The sequence below is a fragment of the Chiloscyllium punctatum genome, chromosome 3 (assembly GCF_047496795.1).
Source record: "Chiloscyllium punctatum isolate Juve2018m chromosome 3, sChiPun1.3, whole genome shotgun sequence".
Classification (NCBI taxonomy): domain Eukaryota; kingdom Metazoa; phylum Chordata; class Chondrichthyes; order Orectolobiformes; family Hemiscylliidae; genus Chiloscyllium; species Chiloscyllium punctatum.
Window position 1 is genome coordinate 44,492,532 of NC_092741.1, and position 19,935 is coordinate 44,512,466.

The window sequence follows — 19,935 nt, forward strand, 5'->3', positions numbered from 1 at the left end:
GCATTTATAGACTGGCTGATCTGAACTACAACTTAAGGATAAGTTATTTGCCTTTCTGTTTCTTGCTCTCTGAATTCTTCAGTTTTATTTGCTTTTCTTCAACACGAAACACCAGACTAGGACCAAGCCTTTCTTTGGTTCTAGTTTCAGATTCTTCATCTTCACACTCTGGGTTATTCTGCTTAGGTTTAAATGTCTGATCTACATTTTCTCACCCAGCTACAGGTTTTTGTAATGTTAGTGTGAATTGTTGTGAAGGACAATGGAATTCACTCATTTCTGTTTAAACCTGGGGTCAATTTTCTGCAGAATAAAGTCCTTTCCAGCTGTTTTAAGAACATAATTGAGATTATTTCAATGTTCAGCTAAGAGAGCTGGATAACCCTTTTTATTCAATTCACAAATTCTCCTAATTTCGTCATTTCTTTGTTTTCCATTGAATGTGAGCTCTGTCCTTTCAATATTGGTATAAGCTATTCCCTCTTTCAGTAATTTTAATTTGCATTCAAGAGCATGCATTTGTTCCTGTAACTTTGTAGTGTTAGCACTAAAGCCAGCCTTTCCATTTTCCATCCAAACATGTGCTTCCTTTGTCTTGTCATTAAGTATGATGACCTTATAGCCGTTTATAAAATCATAAGGGCTATGGACACAATTAATGATAATTGTCTTTTCCCTAGGATGGGGATTTCAATATTAGATTAGATTATAGATTACTTACAGTGTGGAAACAGGCCCTTCGGCCCAACAAGTCCACACCGACCCGCCGAAGCGCAACCCACCCAGACCCATTCCCCTACACCTAACACTATGGGCAATTTAGCATAGCCAATTCACCTAACCTGCACATTTTTGGACTGTGGGAGGAAACCGGAGCACCCGGAGGAAACCCACGCAGACACAGGGAGAATGTGCAAACTCCACACAGTCAGTCGCCTGAGGCGGGAATTGAACCCGGGTCTCTGGCGCTGTGCCACCGTGCTGCCCTTTTTTACATATGAAAAGGTGCTGTATAAGTTGTGGTTATTTTTTGATCATTTTTCATAGCGTTCGGTAAAACAAAGAATTGTTCAAATTCATAACTGGATAATGGATTTGACTTTTATATAGAAGGCCAGGTTAAAAGCTGAATTATTGATGCAGAGAGATGACTTTAGGAACAAAATATTCCTGGAAAAGCCAAGAATTGGATCACCAGATAAATAAATGTCTTTAGAAGTGCCATCTATAATAATCATAGAATCATGGAATTCTATGAGGGGGGTACACTTTTTTAAGGTGAGAGGAGAGAGATTTTAAAAAGACTTGGGGCTTTTTTTTACACAGAGGGTGTGTGTAGAATGAGCTTACTGAGGAAGTGATGGATGTGGGCACAATTATAATGTTGAAAAGACATACATGAATAGGAAAGATTTAAAGGAATGTGGGCCAGGAGCATGCAGGCTGGACTAGCTTAGTTTGGAATTATGTTCAGCATGGATTGGTTGGATTGAAGGGTCTGTTTCTGTGCTGTTTGATGCTGTCATCTTGACAACTCGCACATGCGTTCTCTTCAATTCAGGCTATTTTAAAACTTCTCCAATGAACTTTCCTCCTTAGGCAAATTAATTTTAATGCCAGTGTATTCAAAGGATTTTGTTTTTCCAAGTCTCCGAAGTTATCCTGTGAAACTTCAGTTTTGACAGATTTAGCATGCTTTCCACAAAACACTGAAGATAGCAATACCTCATCACTGGGCCAGTCATTCTCCAGTATAAAATCTATACATTCTGTAGGTATGTTAGGAATTACCTGCAGAAACAAGACAATTAATATAGTGTTATGAAGACACTTCATATTTAATATTTTGTTTTAGGACTTAAATTTTGCAGGGTTTTGGAAAACTGCATTTATTTCAAGTTTTGTAGTTATACCTCAAGTTGGTTTCTTAAAAGTGGCTGTTGAAAGGTCACTTTGGACGTTAGTGTTTTTTATAAAACAAATTTTCCTAAAAATCACATGACTGGTGATAGCTACGTCTTCTGCTGGGGCTTTTTGAACAGTGACTGGATGGAGAGGGATTTGAATTAGTTGAGGGGAAAGAAACCTGTGAGGGAGGACTACCAAGCTCATCTCTCACATTTTCAGCAAAAAGTCTCTCGCTGAGAACCTTATTTTTCCCTCTGGAAGAGTGATCGAAGGAATACCTCTAATTTTCTTTCCTCAGTAAGCTGTGTCTTCCAAGATTCCAGAGACAATTGTGCGTCATAAAGACTTAACCACAGGTTGTTGAACACCGTGGTGACAGACTTCATACATTCTATGTTTTTGCCTTGAAGAATAACTCTAATGGCCAGGCGTGTTTGTTTTTAACATAAACCACTGCAGCGGGGAATCCCTTTATCCCTCTTAGGAAGTGTGTGTGTGTGTCTGTGTGTGTACACACCCATGGGGTTTATATACAGATACATACTTACACTGACATGTTATGAACTGCCTATTTACAAATTATTGCATATGAATAGGATTTAATTTAAAAATAAAACAATGACTGTATTTATTAAGAAAAACGGTATGAACATTCTTTTAATTTAAAGCCAGCTATAGAGACAGTATCTTATTGGTCATCTTAGTAACTAAGGAAAGATTTTATTTTATCTTGTGATTCATGAAGTGATTAGCCTAAAGCAGCCACAGGTAAAGGAACAGATAAACAATTTCAATATTTATGTATTCAGCAAACATTTTGGAGAGTGCTTCATATCATCTTTTAAAATTCATTGACAGGAAGAGTGTGTTACTGGCTAGGACAATATTTATTGCCATTCTCTAATTGCCCAGTTTTAAGAGTCAACCACACCTGGAGTCACATGGAGGCCAGACCAGGTAAGGGATGGCAGTTTTCTTGTCTGAAGGACATTAGTGAACCAGGTAGGTTTTTCTAACAAGCAATAATGGATTTGTGGTCATCATTGGACTCTTAATTCCATAATTTATTTTAATTGAATGCAAATCCATCCATGTGCCATGGTAGGATTTGAACCAAGGTCCCCAAAACCTCTTGACTGATAGCCCACCAATAATACCACTAGACCATGGCTTCCCTAGAGGGGCTTTTAGTGATGGGGATTTTCTTGTATCTCTGAAGATTGCTATCAATTTGCCCTCATCGCCAGACAAAATCAGGGTCACTTCACTTTTCAGCAGAAAACTTGTATCATTTTCCAAACCCCCAAGTTACTCCATGCTAAGCCATTAGGACAGTGTTCCAAAGAACGAAGCTGTGTGACTGTAGTAAAGCTATAGATTTGTTTGTTAATTTCCAACACTCATCTTCAAATGTCCTTTTTTAAATAAATGTCAAAACTTACATTAACACCTGGGCCTGGTTATGCTTGTGAGTCACTTTGTAATCATCTGTCATTTCTACACCATCCCCGTAATTTACAAACTGTACATTTGTCTAGATGGGACCTTATCATGAGAGGAACACTATTAATAAGTTCTTCTTCCGGATCACTTCCCTAAGGTTCTCAAAGTCTTGTTCAACCTTTAATAAATGGTGCCAGCTCAACACCAGCCTAAACACCAGCAAATTCCAGAAACATTTGACACTGTTCACTTTGCAAATTTCCAATTTTTGGCTTCTGATCCTCATAGTGCAAAGAATGCTGTTTTTGATGTCTGTCATAATCACCTCATTGCTGTTCTGAAAGAGCTGAGCATACCTCCAAAGTGTTTCCCACAAAAATACACAATCTTACCCTCTTTAAGCTGTTTCTGCTTTGTCACAACTTTCTCAAATAACACAAAGTGTATTTCTACACCTTCTTAACTACATTTATGTACCAAGGTGGTGTTGGCTTTGTGCCATGCTCACTTTTTCCTTCCAGTGCATGAGCTTTGAGTCTTTCTTAGACCAATTCAAGTTTTTACTTTTCACTTTCTAATTGTACTTTTCTGGATGTGTTTTCAGTTGCAGAGGGGGTCAGTTAGCTCAGAGGCTGCACAGCTGGTTTATAATGCAGAGTGACACTAATAGCGCAGGTTCAATTCCCGCACCACAAATGACTCTCCTTCTCAACTTCTCCACTTAGTCGAGGCGTAGTGACCCTTGAGTTAAACCATTAGCAGTTGCCTCTCTCGAACAAGAGAGCAGTCCCTACGGTCTGGTAGGATGATGGAGACTTTACCTTTTCTGTTTTCACTAGCCAACCCCATCCCTCTTCCAAGTCAAATTAGTTACATTTCACCTTTGAATTTAAGTTTTGCCGTTCTTTCTCTTTCATTCTCTCTTTTTCTCATAAAATGTATTGCTATTCAACTTGAAAATTAGTAGAAGCATCTTTTTTGTCCTTAACCTTAAAATGCTGAGCCATTGCTTCAACAATCACTGTTCACCAGGCCTCTGATTTTGTTGAGCTTTGACTCATCAGCCTCAGCCTTCAGGTTGACTTTTCCAAGGCACCAAGAGGATATAAACATCAAAATTGGGAGCAGCAACAGGCTATTCAGCCCCTCAAGTCTGCAATGCCATTCAGTAAGATCCAGTCTGGTTTGATTGTAACCTCAAACCCACATCCCTCCTACCTTTCCATCCCTTACTAAACAAAAATCTATTTAAGTCTGCCTTAAACATATTCAAGGATTTTGCTTCCACCACCTTTGCAAGGAGAGTTTCAAAAATAAATCCATTCTCTCAGAAATGTCTAAGCATTACAGGAGGCCATATTGATTTTACTGGGTGCGACAAAAATATAGATGAAAACCTACGAATTTAAATTCTGGAAATAACCTATTTCCCATCTCAGTGCTGAGATCAGAGATGTGTTTTCAATGAGTTCTGTTCCCTATAAACACCAACAACTATTCATTAAGTAAAGAATCCCCATAATGCCAACAAAAATGAAATGACTGCATATAATTTATTTTATTAGAAACCTGTGCTGTTCAAACCAACTAATATCAACACAACTCAAACATTAATTAACTGGAAAAGAATGTTTTAATTTTTTGTCATTTATAGGGTTGGTAAGTTTATGCACGGCACCAAAATTGAAGGTATAGTGGACAGCGAACAATAATTTATTTAAGCAACTCACAGGCAATTGCCTAACCATAGTGAAGAACAAGTTAATAATGGTGTTAACAGGGATGGAAGAGATTGGTTTTTAAGTGTATCATCAACAGATCACTTGTGATGTGGGAAAGATATTTTGGATGGTTTCAAATCTCCAGTGGAACAGAGTTTGGAAACAAAGTTTGCATTTGACAGTTGTGATACCTTTAGAATGGCACAGAAAATGTGATGGACATGGTGTACAGTTAAACTGTGCATATAATATTAACCAAATTAAAATTCCAGATTGACTGGAGAAGGTACAATGCCTGATTGTTCTATAATTCAGCAGCTTTGTTTGAAGATGTCTTACTATTGATAAGTGACATTGAATTATTTCTTGCAATGATTAGTTATCAGCAGTAAGATGTCCTGATATCTCTGACATAGTGAGAAAATTCTCTCCAAATTTAAATAGATATCAATTGACTTGGATCATCTAGTGGAAGTCACGCTAACTCATTCCTGCAGGCATGCCTAACCAAGCAAGCAGGATAGCAGCAAATGCTGGCAATTCAGTCTTTGTCAGCTGTTCCCCTCCCACCTCCGATCACAGTTTGTCAACCACAGCAGGAGATCCTGTCCACAGACTCCTCAACCCCACTTCCTCCACTATCACTTCCTGAGTTGTGTCACAAATTTACTTTGCTTCTTGACGTCCTCTCTCTCTATTTACACCCAAACCACCTCAGGATTTTCAGTCCAGGTGGCATACCGACTGCTCAGTAAACATTTTTATTCCTGAGCTGCTGTCTCCAATCTTCTTGAGGCAGCACGTCCAGTTCCCATCAAACCCACCTTTTACTTTCATCATCCAACACCGGTAGTTTAATGACAGAAGCTACAAATTGTAAGGTCGTTCAATAATCTGAAACTGTCCATGACATCAACTCCCCTAGCCGAGCTCTTCCAATACAGTTACACTGACATCTGACCAACGTCAAAAATTGTTCAGAATTGTCCTGTACACGAAAAGCAGAACAAATTCAACCCGGCCAATTATGCCCCACAAGTTTAATCTCGATCATCAGTAAAGTGATACAAAGTGTCATCTATGCTGTCAAGCAGCACCTGTTCAGTGACGGGGGACTGGGTTCCACCAAGGCCTCTCAACTCCTGACCTCATTACAGCCTTGGTTCAAACGTGGACAAAAGAGCTGAGTTCTAGAAGTGGTCTGAGAGTGACAGCCCTTGACAGCAAGGCTGCATTTGACTGAGTGTGGCATCATGGAGCTCTAGTAAAAGTGGAATCAATGGGTATCAGGGGGCAAACTCTCTGCTGGTTGGAATTATACCTGGCACATAGGAAGATGGTCATGGTTGTTCGAGGTCAGTCATCTCAGCTCTAGGACTTCTCTGCAGGAGTTCCTCAGGGTAATGTCCTTGGCCCAACCATCTTCAGCTACTTCATCAATGACCTTCCCTCCATCATTAGGTCAGAAGTGGGGATGTTTGTTGATGATTGCACAATGTTCAGCACCATTTGTGACTCCTCAGATACTGAAGCAGTCTGTGTCCAAATGCAACAACATCTGGACAATAATTTGGTTTTGACTGACAGGTGGCAAGCAATATTTGCACCACACAAATGCCAGGCTATGACCATGTCCAAGAGGAGACAATACAACCATTACCCCTTGATGTTAAATGGCATTACTACCATTGAATCCCCCACTACCAATATCCTGAGGTTACCATTAATCAGAAACTCAGCTGGACTCACCACATAAACACTGTGGCTCCAAGAGCAGGCCAGAGGCTAGGGATCCTATTGTGAGTGACTTACCTCCTGACTCCCCAAAACCTGTCCACCATCCACAAAACACAAGTCAGGAGGGTGATAGATACGTCCTACTTCCTGGACGGGTGTCGATCCAACAACACACAAGCTGCTTGACACCATCCAGGACAAAGAAGCCACACTTGATTGGCAATGCATCCACAAACATCCACTCCCTCCACCACCAATGCTCAGTTGCAGCAGTATGCACCAACACTGCAGAAATTCACCAAAGATCCTGAGACAGCACCTTGCAAAAGAACGAACACTACCATCTAGATGAACAAGGGCAGGAGATACATTGGAACCCCACCATGCACGTTCCCCTCCATGGCACTCACCATTCTGACTTGGAAATATATTGCTGTTCCTTCACTGTCACTGGATTAAATTCCTGGAATTCCCTTCCTAATGGCATTGTGGGTCAACCTACAGCACATGGACTGCAGCGGTTCAAGAAGGCAGCTAACCACCACTTTCTCAAGGGCACCTAGGGACCGGCAATAAATGCTGGTCATCCAGTGATATCCACATCCCACGAGTGAATAAATGTTTTAAAAATCATCATCACGACATGGGGAAACAGAGTTTTTATTCCTGTCCTGCACAATGAGACTGTTGAAATTAAACCATTGAGGAAGGATGCAACATGCACCTGAAGCAGTACACATGGTCTCTAACTCCAAAGAGATCATTCTTACACAAAGTATTCTTGCATATTCTGCTGTTCCCATGGAGATCTTTCTCAATAAAGCTGCCACTGCACTCAGGACGCAAATAGTGGCAAAGGATCTGTTGCTCAGTCATAGCTCATTGTTAGACAGATCACCAGCTGCAGAATCACACTATGGTATTTCCTCCTGCCTTCTGAGCCAATTAATGTCACAGCATTGATCGAAACGTGGGCCTGCTGTGAGCAATCCCAGCTGTAGCTCTGCACAAATTCAGAAACATCTTTCCCCACTGCTAACATCAGATGATATTGCAGCGCATCAATTCTCATTGCCAAACCAAGTGATTGAGACACAAGCTGCGTCCAGGCTAAATTCAGATGCAAATGTTGAGTAATTGGCTAAAAGCTTAACTCTGACTGGAGCTGTACATAACTCACAACTGAAGCTTTTGTTTCCACGTTAGTTGGTTTTACCAAACCTCTCATTTATTGACACAGGTTTTTGGTAGTTCTGCTTTTTTTTAAGCTTGTGTCTGAAAATGTGAGTACAATATATTTATAATTGTTTCGAAAGTGGATCACCAATCAGCTTCAACCACTGGTGAAACTCATCTACAAAAATAGAAGCAAATGCTGGAAATCTTAAATAAAAACAGAAAATTCCAAAGAAACTCGTCACACCTCTAAGCATCTGAAGTTCTGAAGAGTCGTACTGGACTTGAAATGTTTGCTCTGTTTCTCTCTCTGCAGATTCTGCCCAGACCTGCTGGATCTCCTCTGCTGTTGTGAACAAGTGATCGTGGATATGCTATATTACCTCATCCATGCTTTTAAGATCATGGAGATGCTTTTTAAATCAACTGCATTCTGTCTACGGTCTTAGGTCTACAGTGCAAGATGAAGAAAACACGGTAAAGAACATCAGAAGGCTTACTTGAAGTTCTTTTCAAAACCTATTAGTACAACATTAGCAATTCTTGAAATGATTTGTTGAATCAGACAGCATGATGTTATCATGTCACCCACATGACACCTTATCAGCTTTGTAACTGCAAAGAAATGATTGTGTCTGCTCCAATATGTTGTCTGTGCTGTTAGTTTGTATAAAAGCTTCACCAGACCTTCATTAAAAAGCTGAAAATCATTGCAGCGGCCCAAGCAATGCAGATGGACCAAATGCTAGGGCTCCCATTTTCTCAGACATGTTTATCAAAGACCCCAAACAGTAGAAGCTCTCAAGGTATTATACATCTTCTGTAAGATATTCTTCTTCAGACTTAAAGGGACGGCTGGAAAATGGGAAGCTTTCGTGAAATGAGACAACAAGAATCCAGAGAAAGTATATTCCTGTTAGGGTGAAAGGAAAGGCTGGTAGGTATAGGGAATGCTGGATAACGAAAGAAATTGAGGGTTTGGTTAAGAAAAAGAAGGAAGCATATGTCAGGTACAGACAGGATAGATTGAGTGAATCCTTAGAAGAGTATAAAGAAAGTAGGAGTATACTTAAGAGGGAAATCAGGAGGTCAAAACGGGGACATGAGATAGCTTTGGCAAATAGAATTAAGGAGAATCCAAAAGGGTTTTTACAAATATATTAAGGACAAAAGGGTAACTAGGTAGAGAATAGGGCCCCTCAAAGATCAGCAAGGCGGCCTTTGTGTGGAGGCACAGAAAATGGGGGAGATACTAAATGAATACTTTGCATCAGTATTTACTGTGGAAAAGGATATGGAAGGTATAGACTGTAGGGAAATAGTTGGTGACATCTTGCAAAATGTCCAGATTACAGAGGAGGAAGTGCCGGATGTCTTGAAACAGTTAAAAGTGGATAAATCCCCAGGACCTGCTCAGGTGTTCCCGAGAACTCTGTGGGAAGCTAGAAAAGTGATTGCTGGGCCTCTTGCTGAGATATTTGTATCATCGATAGTCACAGGTGAGGTGCCGGAAGACTGGAGGTTGGCAAACGTGGTGCCACTGTTTAAGAAGAGCGGTAAGGACAAGCCAGGGAACTATAGACCGGTGAGCCTGATCTCGGTGGTGGGCAAGTTGTTGGAGGGAATCCTGAGGGACAGGATGTATATGTATTTGGAAAGGCAAGGACTAATTCGGGATAGTCAACATGGCTTTGTGCGTGGGAAATCATGTCTCACAAACTTGAGTTTTTTGAAGAAGTAACAAAGAAGATTGATGAGGGCAGAGCAGTAGATGTGGTCTATATGGACTTCAGTAAGGCGTTCGACAAGGTTCCCCATGGGAGACTGATTAGCAAGGTTAGATCTCATGGAATACAGGGAGAACTAGCCATTTGGATAGAGAACTGGCTCAAAGGTAGAAGACAGAGGGTGGTGGTGGAGGGTTGTTTTTCAGACTGGAGGCCTGTGACCAGTGGAGTGCCACAAGGATTGGTGCTGGGCCCTCTACCTTTTGTCATTTACATAAATGCTTTGGATGCGAGCATAAGAGATACAGTTAGTAAGTTTGCAGATGACACCAAAATTGGAGGTGTAGTGGACAGCAAAGAGGGTAAACCTCAGATTACAACAGGATCTGAACCAGATGGGCCAATGGGCTGAGAAGTGGCAGGTGGAATTTAATTCAGATAAATGCGAGGTGCTGCATTTTGGGAAAGCAAATCTTAGCAGGACTTATACACTTAATGGTAAAGTCCGAGGGAGTGTTGCTGAACAAGGAGACCTTGGAGTGCAGGTTCATAGTTCCTTGAAAGTGGAGTCGATGGTAGATAGGATAGTGAAGAAGGCATTTGGTATGCTTTCCTTAACTGGTCAGAGTATTGAGTACAGGAGTTGGGAGGTCATGTTGCGGCTGTACAGAACATTGGTCAGTCTACTGTTGCAATATTGTGTGCAATTCTGGTCTCCTTCCTATCGGAAAGATGTTGTGAAATTTGAAAGGGTTCAGAAAAGATTTACAAGGATGTTGCCAGGGTTGAAGGATCTGAGCTACAGGGAGAGGTTGAACAGGTTGGGGCTGTTTTCCCTGGAGCATCGGAGACTGAGGGGTGACCTTATAGAGGTTACAAAATTATGAGGGGCATGGATAGGATAAATAGACAAAGTTTTTTCCCTGGGGTCGGGGAGTCCAGAACTAGAGGGCATAGGTTTAGGGTGAGAGGGGAAAGATATAAAAGAGACCTAAGGGGCAACGTTTTCACACAGAGGGTGGTATATGTATGGAATGAGCTGCTAGAGGAAGCGGTGGAGGCTGGTACAATTGTAACATTTAAGAGGCATTTGGATGGGTATATGAATAGGAAGGGTTTGGAGGGATATGGGCCAGGTGCTGGCAGGTGGGACTAGATTGGTTTGGGATATCTAGTCGGCATGGACGGTTGGACCAAGGCATCTGTTTCCATGCTGTACATCTCTATGACTCTACAATGACAAATTCTTTAAATTAAAATCTAATTGCATTACAGGAATAATATGTTAATCGCTAAAATAATTATATGTGGGTATATGTGCACAAAAGATGCCACCATAGATCCATCCTCCTTCATTGGGTTGAAGGGTCTCTTTGATTTATAGGCCATAAAACAAGAATGGGTTTCTCTTAACAAGATGTAGTTTACTGCATTGTGGCAACTTGGTATGAGTTCCATGAGTAAAACAGACATTGTTCCTGCGAAAAGGAGAAAGTGAGGACTGCAGATGCTGGAGAGTCAGAGTCGAAAAGTTGGGTGCTGGAAGTGCACAACCGGTCAGGCAGCATTTGAGGAGCAGTGGAAGAATCAACGTTTTGGGCAGATACCCCTCACTCTCCTGCTCCTCGGATGCTGCCTGACCTGCTTTGCTTTTCCAGCACCACACGTTTTAACATTGTTACTACGAAGATTGACAGACACAGATGACACATGGGCAGGGAGTTGGGAGAATATCTCAGGTTCTTGTAGGGGCCTAAGACTATTTGACAAAAGCAGAATAGGTGGAGCTTAAAGCCATCTCCAACATTAATCATTTCAGAACCATTACTTTATACAACATCGCCCCGCAAAGCTTTTTCTCCTCCATTATTAACATTTATACACATATACGTAATTACATTTAACACTGCAACAACTCCCCACCAGTCTCTGATCTCACAAATACAGGTAGTCTGAGGCTGTTACAATTCTTTCAGACTTGGTGAAAGTGAGATTCAGATGCTAGAGATTAGAGACGAGAGTGTGGTGTTGGGAAAGCACAGCAGGTCAGGCAGCTTCCAAGGAGCAGGAAAATCAATTTTTCCGGCAAAAGCTTTTGCCCGAAATGTTGATTTTCCTGCTCCTCGGATGCTGCCTAACCTGTTGTGCTTTTCCAGCACCATACTCTTGATTCTTTCAGACCAGTCTCTCCTTGGAGGGCTGGTAATGTTAGAACCGGAGAAATTATAGCACAGAAAGAAGCCATTCAGCCAATCATGTCTGCGCCAGCCAATAAAGTAAAAACTTGCCCCCTATTCAAACACCAACTACCAGCCACTGGTCCATACTTCAGATACAAATCCAGGGACTTTTTCAATAAGCTGAGGGCTTCTGCACCAACTTGGCAGCCGATTCCAGACATCCGGCATCCTGTGGGTGAAAATGCTTTCCTTTATGCCTCTCTAATCCTTCCACCAATCAGCTTAAATTCGTGCCCCCTCATTCTACTGTATCAACATCAGAAAAACCACCAGGTCTTATGGGGTGGCGTTGGCTGGTGATGGAGCATGTTTCCCAAGATTACCTCACAAATATGGTGGCCAAAAATGATATTGACGCTGACTTATCAGCAATATTAATTAGGACCGTGGTATAGCCGTGGGAATCAGTATGGGTGTCTGTGGGGCCCTGGGAGGAGGAGACTGGGGGACAAAGAATTTGGGTACTGTAGATGGTGCTCCCAGGGATGGGAGCCTCAGTGGAGGTGTGATGAGTGAGATAGAATAAAGCAGTGAAATATTATTTAATTTAAGTTATTTGAATTTAGCTTAAGTTAGTATTTATTTAATATGTTTGTAGATTAGTTTAAGTTAAGTAGATATGTTTGTTCTGGTAGAATAGTAGGTTGTTCATTAACAAAGTACTGTGTTATGGCTTTGTTGTACTGCCGTTTTTTTTCTGTTTTGATGGGGTTTTTTGTGTATAAATGTTTTGTAAAAGACTTTAAAAGATTTTCAATAAAAATATTTATATAAAAAAATTGTGTCCTCTGGTGATTGACCTCTCTGCTGGAGGAAACGCTGTCTACTCTGTCAAGGCCCCTTGTAATACTGTAAATCACTATCAAATCAGTCATCAGCTTCAAACCCACACAGAGAATACTGGCGTAACTCAGCACGTCTGCTCTGGCAGCATCTGTAGAGAGAGAAACAGAGTTAAAGTTTTGAATCTGGGAATGACTCTTTTTCAGAAGGCTTCTGTTTCTCCCTCCACAGATGCCGCCAGACCTGCTGAGTTACTCTAGCATTTTCTGAATCTGTTTCAGATTTACAGCATCTGCAGTATTTTAAGTTCTTACTTAATCTCTTCTAAGAAAGATAACTCTAGCCTTTTGAATCTTTTCCCATTCCTGAAATGTCTAAGCCCTGACAACATTTTTGTCCGTCTGATCTGTACTCTCTCAGAGCAATTATGTCTTTCCTGCAATACAGCGACCAGAACCATACACACAATTCTAGCAGGGACCTAACCAATGTCTTATACAGTTCGAGCATTACCTCCCTGTTTTTATACTATATTCTTCATCCAATAAATGAAAGTATTCTATCTAGTTTCTTTACCATCTTAACTAACTGTCTTACTACTTTCAAGGACCTGTGCATAGGGTCACTGAAGATCACTCACTTCCCTTTAATACCCTCCATCTATCCTGTATTCCCTTGCATTTTTTTGCCCTTTTCATATGCATTACCTCACTTTTCTCGAAACTGAATTCCATTTGTCACGCTTCTGCCCATTGATGTCATGCTGGAGTCATTGCTATCTTTCTCACTTCCAACTACACGACACATTTTGGGTCATCTGCAAATTCCCCAAATATGTTTCTCATGTTTAAATCTAAATCATTAATACATATAATAAATGTCAAGGGACCTAGCATTTAGTGGGATGCCACTGTTAACTGCTTTCCATTTCAAAAGCATTTATTGAGTATTATGCATCATTCTCTGTTCCACATTCAACTTGGTTCCAAAAGCTTTACATCAAACATCAAATCACATGATAAAAGAGTATAAAATCATCCTCTGGTGTACTGTTGTACTAGTCCACCAGATATTTTCTCATCCTTGATCATGGTACTGGAGAACCGCTGCTTCCTTAGCAGTATCTCTGCCACTGGTGCTAATAAAATCTGCTTTGAGGATGAAGAATTGAAATGTTCCTCTTAAACTTATTTATCTCATCCACTGACATCAAATTCAAATCAGTATTGATAATTTGTTTTATGGGTAATTTTGCTGCCTGTACAGGCAATGAGTTGCATTGCTCATTCTTGTTGTGAGTCTTTTTTCCTACTTGCAAACTCAACTGATTTCTGTCATCTGTAGGTGCTTCACTCAAGACAGGAATGGAAAGAAGATTCCCTTCTCACAAAGGACCTATGCAATGTCCAGTGGTAAAGCATCAACCACAGTCAAGTCTTAACTAGATGAAGAGGAATTTCTTCAGCCACAGGGTGGTGAATCTTTGGACCTCAACTGCTGCAGAATGCTGTGGAGGCCAAGTCTTTCTGTGTCTTTAAGATCCAGGTAGATGGGTTCTTTATCAGCAAGTGGATCAAGAGTTATGGGGAGAAGGCAGGAGAATAAGGTTGATAAACATATTCAGCCATATTGAATGGCAGAGCAGATTCAATGGGCTGAATGGCCTAATTCTGCTCCTGAATCTTATGGTCTTAAGGTCTCGTTTATTGCATGATAAGAATCTGATATAAACTACATTAGCTAGTTAGACATTGTTACAAAGACAGTGAGAAGACATAGATGACACATCTGCCCCCTTCCAGAACCAGAACTACTCTCAAAAAGTCCCAACCCAAGAATGTACAACACCATTAGATTGGGTGGGGCTTAATTCAGTCTCGAACAGTAACCCCTTAAAGAATCATTATCCTATACAACTGTAGGATATGCAGTAAACTACAAATTCAACATGGTTTAACATTACGACTGCAAAATAGCAGCACATCATTTGTAATAATTAACAATAGCAACATTTGGAACACTAAAAATCATGCCATAAGATGATGGAAGCACACTGAACACTCATTCTTTACTGAAGAGTTAGAGTCCAACAGGTTTCTGAGATATATTAACAGAAAAAAACAATACTTTGGGGGTAAACAGGAAACGCTATTATGCCCTGACCCATTGCCAGAGTTCAACCCATTAATTTATATATATAACTCATCTCTCAATCCCTACTTGGCAAGAATAAATCAAATTTAACATCAATGAGAACTTCCCAGAAAAATTGTAACTACGAGAATAATTTGATAATTCAGCACAAGATTAATAAACATTTAAGCAAATGCAGCTTAATAAGAAAGGCAACACAGATTTGTGAGTGACAATCTCCCCTTGACATTCAATGGCATTACTGTTGCTGAATCTTCCACTATCAGCATCTTGGGGATTACCATTGATCAGAAACTGAACTGGATCAACCAAATAAATACTGTGGCTACAAAAGCAGGTCCTGACTCCCCAAAACCTTTCGAGCACCTACAAGGTAAACATCAGGAGTGTGATGGAATACTCCCGCTTGCCTGAACGAGTGCAATTCCAATAACTCTCAAGAAGCTTAGCATTAACTAGGACTGAGCACTCCACTTGGTTAGCACCTTGTCCACCAATTTAAATATTCACTTTCTCCACCATCAACTTCACAGCGGCAACAAGGTGCAACATCTACAGCCACTTTTATTCTTTAGATGAATACAAGCAAACAGGAAATGCCCAAGGAACTTAGTGCAGCTGGACAATTGCAGAAACAACATGTATTTATAACTACAAGATGTCAATTGGAAAAACAAATCTGGTTTTAAAATGTTGAAATGCCACTGTAAGCTGGTGAAAACCTTATTCACAATCCCTAAAAAATACTGAAAGCCAATTTTAAGGTTGAGTTTACAATTGTTTTATGGGACACATTATGTTAAATGCACAACACTAGTAACAAATAGCAATGAATTATCATGAGAAAACACTTCCCAATACTGGCTAGCCTTCTTACAGAAATCTGCATCACCGTTTAATAAAAATACATTAAAACAGCAAAACAAGGTTACATTATGCATTGGGTCACAGACGAGAACAGGAAGAAAATACCTCTTGACAACAAAGACAGCACTTTCATTAACACAATGAAAATGAGGACAGATTTAAGACATGGAGTAATTTTTGAACTGAAGGAACAAAATTAAACCGTAAACTCACATAGTTCTCAGAGCTAAACAACCTGGGTCAGTAATCCACATTTAGAACAGAGGTTGAAAAACAAATGATCCGGAATGATCGCAAACACTCATTAATTATTTCTCATCAATCCTGAGGCTATGCTACAGGGTACCAGTTTCCAAATATTTAACATCTCTATCTAAATTTCCTCTCTGATATTCCAATAGAGGCACCAATCCATTTATTTTAATCTATTATTTTTACTGAAATCCAGAAAGATTAATCTTACATTAAAGTTTTAAGCCTGGTATCCCACAACATAACTAGAAGTACAGCATGTATCCAAGTCTTAAGTTAACAAATAATGATGCTTTTTTGACATGAACAGTTTGACATAATTCTGAAAGAGACTGAAATTAAAATCTGGCAAGCAAATGAATAAGAACCAAAATTCCAGGTCTAGTGTTCAACTAATACAACAATTTAATTGAAAATAAGCTTCTGGATGAACAAGACTGTACATACATCTAATGCAACACCTCATCCACCATCAGACAATACAAATAAATGCCTCAGAAGGTCTGCTCTGGAGAGTTTCTGACTGCAGTTGATCAACACATGCAATGTATAACAAACACAGAATATGCAAGGCAAGACAGAGTCTTTCTTTACCTTTCAATACAGAAACATGTTGGCGGCCCTCAACATCCACAGGGTAGTTCTTAATTTCAATATCTTCCCCTTCCTTTAATTCCACTTTATCATATCCGTACCAGCCAAGGAGTTCATTCATGGTGTTTTCTGCAAAATTCTGATAAAAAATAATGAAATGTAGGTGTAAGCAATTAAATAATTCTGCTAGGTGGATGCATTGACAAAATCTCTCTCCCATTCTGACAGAGCAGTTCACAAAATACCTTTGTCCACTTCCCGCATTGTGTTTACCTTGTTAGTGTCACAATGACTGCAGATGCTGGAAACCAGATTCTGGATTAGTGGTGCTGGAAGAGCACAGCAGTTCAGGCAGCACCCAACGAGCAGCAAAATTGACGTTTCGGGCAAAAGCCCTTAATCAGGAATAAAGGCAGTCAGCCTGAAGCGTGGAGAGATAAGCTAGAGGAGGGTGGGGGTGGGGAGAAAGTAGCATAGAGTACAACAGGTGAGTGGGGGAGGGGATGAAGGTGATAGGTCAGGGAGGAGAGGGTGGAGTGGATAGGTGGAAAAGGAGATAGGCAGGTAGGACAAGTCTGGACAAGTCATGGGGACAGTGCTGAGCTGGAAATTTGGAACTAGGGTGAGGTGGGGAAGGGGAAATGAGGAAACTGGACCATCTGTGACACCTCCCTCCCCTTCCTGGACCTCTCCATCTCTATTAATGACGACCGACTTGACACTGACATTTTTTACAAACCCACCGACTCCCACAGCTACCTGGATTACATCTCTTCCCACCCTACCTCTTGCAAAAATGCCATTCCGTATTCCCAATTCCTCCACCTCTGCCATATCTGCTCCCAGGAGGACCAGTTCCACCACAGAATGCACTAAATGACCTCCTTCTTTGGAGACCGCAATTTCGCTTACCCCGTGGTTAAAGATGCCCTCCAACGCATCTCGTCCACATCCCGCACCTCCGCCCTCAGACCACACCCCTCCAACCGTAACAAGGACAGAACACCCCTGGTGCTCACCTTCCACCCTACCAACCTTTGCATAAATCAAATCATCCGCCGACATTTCTGCCACCTCCAAACAGACCCCACCACCAGGGATATATTTCCCTCCCCACCCCTTTCCACCTTCCGCAAAGACAGTTCCCTCTGTGACTACCTGGTCAGGTCCACGCCCCCCTACAACCCACCCTCCCATCCTGACACTTTCCCCTGCCACCGCAGGAACTGTAAAACCTGCGCCCACACCTCCTCCCTCACCTCTATCCAAGGCCCCAAAGGAGCCTTCCACATCCATCAAAGTTTTACTTGCACATCCACTAATATCATTTATTGTATCCGTTGCTCCCGATGCGGTCTCCTCTACATTGGGGAGACTGGGCGCCTCCTAGCAGAGCGCTTTAGGGAACATCTCCGAGACACCCGCACCAATCAACCACACTGCCCCGTGGCCCAACATTTCAACTCCCCCTCCCACTCTGCCAAGGACATGGAGGTCCTGGGCCTCCTTCACCGCCGCTCCTTCACCACCAGACGCCTGGAGGAAGAACGCCTCATCTTCCGCCTCGGAACACTTCAACCCCAGGGCATCGATGTGGACTTCAACAGTTTCCTCATTTCCCTTTCCCACCTCACCCTAGTTCCAAACTTCCAGCTCAGCACTGTCCCCATGACTTGTCCGGACTTGTCCTACCTGCCTATCTCCTTTACCCCCTATCCACTCCACCCTCTCCTCCCTGACCTATCACCTTCATCCCCTCCCCCACTCACCCATTGTACTCTATGCTACTTTCTCCCCACCCCCACCCTCCTCTAGCTTATCACTCCACGCTTCAGGCTCACTGCCTTTATTCCTGATGAAGGGCTTTTGCCCGAAACGTCGATTTCGAAGCTCCTTGGATGCTGCCTGAACTGCTGTGCTCTTCCAGCACCACTAATCCAGAACTGTGACACTAACAGCAAGTCACATCATAAGGGGTGAATGTGGTTGTGCCTCAATGTGACAGTCACATATTTAAAAATGGATTAGCTTGAAATGCAATTAGTTTCATACTTGACATTTTTGAAAATTCATTCATATAAAATTCAGTGTGCTACAACAGTAAGGTTAGCGGTTGCATGTATTGGCACTGAGAATGGAATGCCTACTCGCATGATGCGCAAGAGAACAGTGGTAGAAAAGCTGACAGGAATTTTATTTTGAATAAATTTCTTCTTGGTGTAATGACATAACTGTTGCTGTGTGGACCTGTAAACGAAAATGAGACTTTCTAAAATAAACATTAAACACTCCAGGTATGAAAATGGATAACACTTATTTGTGTCACATCCTTCAGAATGGACTTTTGTCATTTTTTCAAAGCCAATGCATGTTATGTAGAAAATGAAACAATTTACAACATACATACTGTCAGTTTACAAATCTTAGTTCGCCACACATCACAAAGTAGATCTGAAAATGATGATGTTATTTGTCAAAAGCAGAATGGGAGAGGAAAAGTAGAGTTATTGATGTTACATAACAAACATGGCAGCCAATTTGTACACAGAAAGGTTCCAAAAAATGCCAGTACATCTTTCCTTAGATAATGGGACCAAAAATGTTCACGGTGTTCAAGTGTGGACGAAATAGTGCCTTGTATAGCTCTATCACGACTTTCCTATTTTTGTAGCTCATTCCCTTTGAACTACCGGAAACATTTTAACAGCCTTCACTGTTACCTGTTGAACCTGGATGCTGGCTTTCTTTATTTATGTACAAGGACCCCCAATTTGTTAAGTGTGTCCAGAGGGTTTTGTGAAACAGTACATGAGTAGTCCAATGAGGAAGTCCTGGTATTTGGAAATGAGCCCATCAAGGTGATCAAAGTTTCAGTGGGGGAGCATTTTGGGAATAGTGACCATAATTCCATAGGTTTTTGGATACTTATGGATAAGGACAAGAGTGGACTTTGGATGAAGGTGTTAAACTGTGGTAAGGCCAATTATAACCGAATTATGCAAATTGAAGTGTATGGATTGGGAGCGGCTGTTCGAGGGTAAATCAGCATCTGACAAATGGGACTCTTTTAAAGACCAGTTGATTCGAGTGCAAGACAGGCATGTTCCTGTGAAAATGAAGGTCAGGAGTGGCAGGATTGGAGAACCTTGGATGACAGGGAAAGCTATTGACTTAGTCAAATAAAAAGGAAGCATACCTAAGGTCTAAGCAACTAAAAACAAAAGTCCTTGGAAGAATATAGAGAAAGTAAGAAGTAGCTCAAACGGGGCTAAGGGGGCCATGAAATATTCTTGGCCAGTAGGGTTAAGGAGAATCCCAAGGAATGTCTTACAT

At 41.2% G+C, this 19,935-nt stretch overlaps 1 protein-coding gene across 8 annotated transcripts in view; it reads right to left on the reverse strand.

Moving 5' to 3' along the window:
- Nucleotides 1-19,935, reverse strand: part of sobpa (sine oculis binding protein homolog (Drosophila) a) — a 361,393-nt gene that overhangs the window by 234,662 nt on the left and 106,796 nt on the right. For all 8 annotated transcript variants that reach the window (XM_072552534.1, XM_072552588.1, XM_072552556.1 and 5 more), the window contains exon 2: nt 16,603-16,741. In XM_072552534.1, the coding sequence (XP_072408635.1) occupies nt 16,603-16,741 (139 nt within the window). The remainder of the gene's footprint in view (nt 1-16,602; nt 16,742-19,935) is intronic.